The 6,141-nt window shown below is 53.1% G+C and overlaps 2 protein-coding genes across 2 annotated transcripts in view; one reads left to right on the top strand and one right to left on the bottom strand.

Annotated features, from left to right (window-relative positions):
- Positions 1–1,932: 1,932 nt before the first annotated feature.
- On the bottom strand, positions 1,933–5,747 carry LOC104857817 (ral-GDS-related protein-like). Its single transcript, XM_010617888.2, has 7 exons — positions 5,671–5,747; positions 5,507–5,576; positions 4,003–4,077; positions 3,325–3,399; positions 2,716–2,748; positions 2,229–2,350; positions 1,933–2,011 (listed from the first exon to the last, which is right to left on the bottom strand). Exons 1-7 carry the CDS (start codon positions 5,700–5,702, stop codon positions 1,933–1,935), a joined length of 486 nt encoding a protein of 161 aa, XP_010616190.1. The 5' UTR covers positions 5,703–5,747.
- The window catches only part of Bend6 (BEN domain containing 6), a 36,210-nt gene continuing 35,743 nt past the window's right edge, over positions 5,675–6,141 (top strand). Inside the window, exon 1 of the mRNA XM_010617895.3 lies at positions 5,675–5,927. The gene's annotated coding sequence lies outside the window, so the exon portion shown is untranslated. The remainder of the gene's footprint in view (positions 5,928–6,141) is intronic.

The raw sequence follows: 6,141 nt of genomic DNA, 5'->3' as shown, positions 1-6,141 counted from the left end.
AAAAATGCGCAATTCCCACTAGCTTGTAAGGGCGGAGACCCTCGCACCAAAACAGGGCATGTGTTTGTACTTGACTTTTAGGGCTTGGGCAGAAAGATAGGGCTCGTTCCCAGCATGCATTTAGCTCAGTGATGTAAATGCCCTGGGGACCCCAGCACCCTGGGAGAGGCCCAGAAAATGGACCAACCGCTGTGGGCAGGAGGTCAAGCGTGTAGGGAAAGACTCCTTGCATTTTCCTTCTTTCTTCCCTTCCTCCCTCCCTCCTTTCCTCTGTCCCTTGCTTCCTTCCTTCCTTTTTTCCACCCTTCCTGCCACCGTGCTTGTCCTGGGCAGAGCACTGACAGGTCTGTCCACATCTCGCAGCCACAGTGGCCACTGAAACAAGGACAACTCCTTTTTGAAAAGAGACAACCAAGTTTTGTTTTCTCTTTTGCTGCCGGTAAAAGAGATGGTTCTCTTGCTGTCCTTTGTGCATTGCACGAGTGACTTTGTATGTTGATTTGTGTCCTGCAATGTCACTGCATTTATTCTAACAGCTTTTGATCCCGTCTATAAAGTGACAACTTCTCTTCTGCAGTTTTCTATCTGGAGGACTTTAATTTCTTTTTCTTGCTTCATTGCCCGGACTTGCATTTCCAGCACCATGTTGAGTAGCAGTGTTGACGGTGAGTATCCTTGTCTTGTTTCTCACCTTAAAGGCTTTCAGCTTTTCACCGGGTGATGACAGCTGTGGGCTTATGACAATGACCTTACCTTTGTTGTGTTGACTTACATTCCGTACTACTCGATTTGCTTAGAGCATTTAGCATAAAAAGATGCATAACGTGAGCGCGAGTTCCTTCTGCAGTCAGGTGACATGACCCTGAGGTGTGTACGTCTTAATTCTGTTAATGCGTGGCATCGCGTTTCCGCCTTAAATGTATTCAGACATGGCTGGCATCACAGGGAGAAACTCCACACTATCATGCAAATGGTCCTGACAATATACTGCCGAGTTTAGCTTGTGAGTATTGGGTTTAGAATTGATATGGTTGTGAGAGATGTTGGCTTATAATTTCCCTGTACACGCTGGTCGGGCTTTGGTACCAGGGTATAGTGTGCCTCTAAAAGACATTGGGAAATACTTTCTTCTCCCCAGTTTTGAGAAGGTGTGGAAAGTGCTTGATCTAGCATACACAATAAACACTTAGGCATTTTCCCTGCTGACATGCTGTGGCTGTGTTCTTAGGATTTAACGGATCTGTCGTGAGGAAACCACGAATGTGGAAACACTGCGAGGAGAGGGTGACACCTGTAGCACGAGAGGACTGGAAGCTGAATTCTAAAAGCCAGGCAAGAAAGCGCAGGAGAGAGTCAGACAGACGCCAACTGGGCACCTCCCCGATGAGGCATCATCACAGAACATCACGGGCGAATAGCAGGAAGCTCCACATAACTGGCTTCAGTGCAGGATTTACAACCGCCTCAAGCTGTACAGATATCTCATGGCTGTGGTGTAGATGGGGGCATGGAGAGATGGACAGATAGATTCTCAAATTTAATAGCAGAAAATGAAATACATTCAATGATCTCAACTGACCTGACCTCAAGGAACCCACAGACTATTGACCTATAGTGAAAAAATCACAAAGTAGACTAAAACACAATGCATAACCAACCTATCTATATTAATTTGAGTAAAAACACTGAGAAATACAAGAAGCTTAGAGAAGTTAAAGATATGTGAAAAAGAGAAAGGCACTGGATGTGCAAATCAAATTAGTGACAACGGGGCCTTGAGGAGCAGAGCAGCGAGGCGCCCCACCCTGTTCCCAGGCCGGTCAGAGTGGAGCTGGAAGTGAGTTCTCCGTCTCTGGAGCTCACAGCCCAGACTTCCCCGAGTGCTGAGTCTGCCTGGCCCTGAGAGCTCGGGCAGTCAGTGGTTCCTGAGATTCATGATGAAATCTTCCTGTTCCTGAGTGTGCTGCTGTCCCGCCGCTGTCGGGGCTCCAGAAGGCAGGACAGGTTGTAGCTGAGGACAGAGAGGAACCTGTGAGCCCACGGAGAGCCTCACCTCAAGTCTCCCTACCAGGGCCTGCCCAGCAGCCCGAGTCCCGGTGCCCCAGCAGTCACCATGCTGCAGGGTGTGTGGACGACGATGGAGCTGTGGCCACGGGCTCTCTGCAGCTGTGAGCCAGGGACAGCCTCCCCACCCCTGGGCTTTCACACGAGTCCTGCCTGGTGCTCACCTTTCGTTCTCACTGAGCCACTCCCTCGAGTGGAACCAGACCTCAACCTTCTCCTCACGCTGAAAATTATATTTACTCGCTGCCACCTGGAACAGCTGTATCTCCTGGAGAACTTTGGCTTCCTGGGGCGAGAGGAACAGACAGGGTACTGAGAGGGCTTGCACCGGAAATGAGGTGAGGGCTGTGATCAAGGCAGGAAGAGTCCAGGGCTGGTCTACAGGGTGATTTTCTTAATTGTCCCTGATCTTCTCAATCCCGCCCAATCTCTAAACCGCTCTCAGAGTTGGGTGCAAACAACCCCATGTCCAGCTGGCTGTACATGTGTCCAGTCCCCTAAGCACACACCTCGTTGGGATGGTTTTCATCTTTCTGTGTGTACAAAACCCTGCCAATGGAGCAAAGATGCAGAGGGTGAAGCCAGGGAACGTCCTGCCAGGAGGAATTCTGCCTTCCTGCCCTCGTGGAACTGCGGGACACAGCTGCTTACCTTTGTAATTTTCTCACAGTTGACGAGATTCCCCTGCAAGGCAGATGGCAAGAGTGCGTGAGAAAGACCGAACCGTGACTAGCCAGCCCTTCCCCACCCTTGGATATGGTGGAATCATGGCAGGGCCCACTAGCATCGGGAGTGCACAGAGGAGGACGAGGTCCCCAGTCAGGTTTGGGCGCTGGAGAGGACGCCATGGGAGCTGAGGCTCCCATCAAGTGCCCGTTGATGTCAGACCGGAAATTGTGGCCTCGCAGAGGAAGGGAGTACTGGCCCTGTAGGTGCTTCCTGGCCTTGGGGTCTCCACTTGTCTCTCCTCCCTTGGCCACCATCTGAAGGAGAGGCTGAGTCCAGCTCAGCAAGGCCCTGTGCAGCTTTGCAGGAAGGCAGCTCTGCCGCTTCAGGACTTGGAAAAGAGGGATTTGGGGGCACTGCAGGGTCCTTCATTCCCAGGCAAGACGGACCTGAAGGCTCCAGCACACAGGGCAGTTGTGAGGATCTCATAAGAGTAGGTTTGCTGAGTGCCAGCGCCTACGGGTTCAGCACAAGGGCCTTCCCTTCCAAGCCCCAGGATCCTGTCCCCAAACTGCTTCCCCGAGGGCCACTCACGTCCACGTGGTCCTTCATGGCAGTGTCCAGCATCACCAGCTCAGTGAGGAATGTGCCAAGGAAGGGGATGGTGCCCTGTGCCATGGGTGGTGCAGATGATGAGTCCCCAGCCCAGCTCCCAGTCAGGCCCCCTGACATTTCACACAGGTGTCTCCTGTCCCCCTCTGGGACACCAAACTAAGCCCTTCCAATTCTCTCACTCCTGCCTTCCTGCCTGGCTTCCTAGGACACCAAACACCGCTACTTACCTCACGGTACTTGATTTCCTTTTATGATACCGAGGGTTGAAACTAGGGCCTTTGCACCAAGCCACTGGCCCAACCTTCTCTTATCTTTCACCTAGGGACAGGGCCCTGCTAAGTCATCGATTTGTGTAAACTGGGCTTGAACTCGTGATCCTTGTGCCCCAGCCTCCCAGAGTGCTGGGATGGCGGGCATGTGCCACCATAACTAACGTGGATCCCCTGATGGTGTGCCCATCTCCACCTCTAGCCCCTATCTGCTCTGTGTGCAGCTCCTCCAAGTCTTCCTCTGGCCTCTCCAGTGGAGGCACCTCCAGCAAAGCAGAGAAAGGCTGGAGGAGGAAGGCACCCTGCACTCTCTGGGCAATGTCCTGGGAGGACGGGAGGCTCTCCTGTCCTCTGACTCCCAGAACCCTCCCTGCCACCGGACACTCACCTTGCCCTTCTGCTGCTGCACCATCTGGGCTCTCTGGGGGTTGTTCTCCAGGGTGGCCTTCTTGGAGAGTCCCTCCTGCCAGGCCAGACAGGGTGGTTGAGAATTTTCTCCCCTTATATAACTGTCTCCCTGAGCGGAGACCCTGCATATCTGGCTCCTGTCCGCTTGTATAGCTCTGTTGCCACTCGAATATGCTTGTAGATTCATTCCCAGCGCCCATGCTCCCTTGGTTAGTCGCTCTGGGTATGGGGCCTGGCAACCCTGAATGCGCTTCCTGGGCTCGACATACACCTGCCTCACAGCATCTCCTGAGGGCTCCGTTTTATATAATTATTGTTCTCATCTTCACCACTCTGGGGAACATCCCGGAGAAAGCGCCCCAACTCTTGCTCCTTGCCACACTGTGCTGCCTGAACAGTTCACTTATTTTTCCCCTCTCTAGGTGATGAAGCTGAGGTTAGTCAGTGACTTTCCTAGAGCAGTGTAAGAGAAGCCAGCTCCTCTTGCCAGCTGGAAGTAAAGTCTCAGCTTCTTTCAGCCCACGTCCCAGCACCACCCCTGACCACTGTCCCATGCTCGGGCCCTTGATGAGTGTCCAGGCCCATGCACCGTGGAATGGAGCAGTGAGCCTCAGACGGCATGTTTGAGAAGCTCCCGCCTGTGCCAGACCACCTGCAGTCGCTGCCCCACAGCTAGACTGGAGGCCATGCCCAACTTCACCTCCTCCTGTGAGTCCCCCAAAGGAGTCCTTTAGACAGAGCCTCTGCTGGGCCATGTAGAATATGGCCTCCCAAGGTGTCAGCTCCGAGGGACATGGCATAATTCCTTGGGAAACAGAATCTGAGATCTGATCAGTGAGGATCCACCACTGAATTCCCGAGTCCCCAAGGTAGTTCTCATATCTATCGGGAGACAGTGTTGCTGCCCACTGGGCACTGAAGAAGGAATCTGAAGACCCATTGTGTGCTCAGAGGAGCAGAGGGGAAGGACAGCACACCCACGAATCAGTCCCAAGTGTACCCACTGGGACAGGAGCTGAGCTGCCCTTGGAACACCTGTCCCAACAGGATTTCTCCATCGCAGTCAGGGTGCTCCCTTGTGTCAGAGGTAGAGCGAAGACTGAAGAGGCACAGGCCCTGATTTCCTAAAACATTCTGGGGCTTAAGTGCTGGAGTACGGAAGCCTTAGCACAGCCTCCCAAGTGCATGGGGGAAGCTACTTTCCAGCAGCAGGGACCAGCATGGCAGCCAGAGACCCGCTGCTCCTGGACGCTCATGAACCCTTCCTGAAGAGCCCAGTGACATCCCTTAAGCCTCGTGTGCTCCCAAGCCTTCTGCCTCGTGAAGCAGAAATACAGCCATTGCTATGATTCCAGGAGACACAACTGGAATTTCTCAAGCTTTCAGTGAGGAAAACAACCACATCTGGCACAGAATCTCTTCCAAATTCACCCCTTTCTCTCTGCTTCAAACACTTTCAGCCCCCATCCCAGCCTCCAGTTTACCTTCGTGCGCAGATTCCTGCTCTCTGCACTGTCCTTGGCACACAACTCTTTGAAATTTGGGAAGCTTTTCCTGTTTGAGAGGGGGAAACAGTGAGGAGGAGTTGCAGAATAATAGGAGGTGTGAGTTCAAATTCATTATTTTTGAGAACCTAAAGGACACAGACTGCCCGAGTGAGCGTTTCGAACTGGGATCCATTAGCACGTAAGGGAGTCACCGGACCGGGACAGGACCTTGCATTTGACCCCCTGGGCCTCCTCCCGGTTTCAGCTGACTGGCAGTTTTGGCAGTTTTGGCAGTTATGGATTCAGTTCTGTTGCTGTCTAGTGTTCACTTACAGACTCGTGCAGAGCTGTGCCTGGTGGTGAAGTAACTGCTATGGCTGGTGTCTAGATGTCCCCTCAAAGCCCCATGTGGTCACAGGTCAGGCTTCTGAGAGGTGGCTGGATCGAGAGCGTGTCATGCTGGGATCAATGGCGTGTGCCTACTGCATTAGTCCACTCACGGGTTGGCTCACTTGTGGGTGTGCGTAATGGGAAGGCCCACCCTGGCTGAGTGTTGCCCTCCCGAATGGCATGTACCCGGGACAGAGTACGAGCGACAGGAAGAGGGCTGCTGTTGCTTGCTGCTTGCTGCT

The sequence above is a fragment of the Fukomys damarensis genome, unplaced genomic scaffold (assembly GCF_012274545.1).
Source record: "Fukomys damarensis isolate Sample0158 unplaced genomic scaffold, DMR_v1.0_HiC HiC_scaffold_27, whole genome shotgun sequence".
Taxonomy (NCBI): Eukaryota; Metazoa; Chordata; class Mammalia; order Rodentia; family Bathyergidae; genus Fukomys; species Fukomys damarensis.
This window is presented reverse-complemented; position numbering and strand designations above follow the sequence as displayed.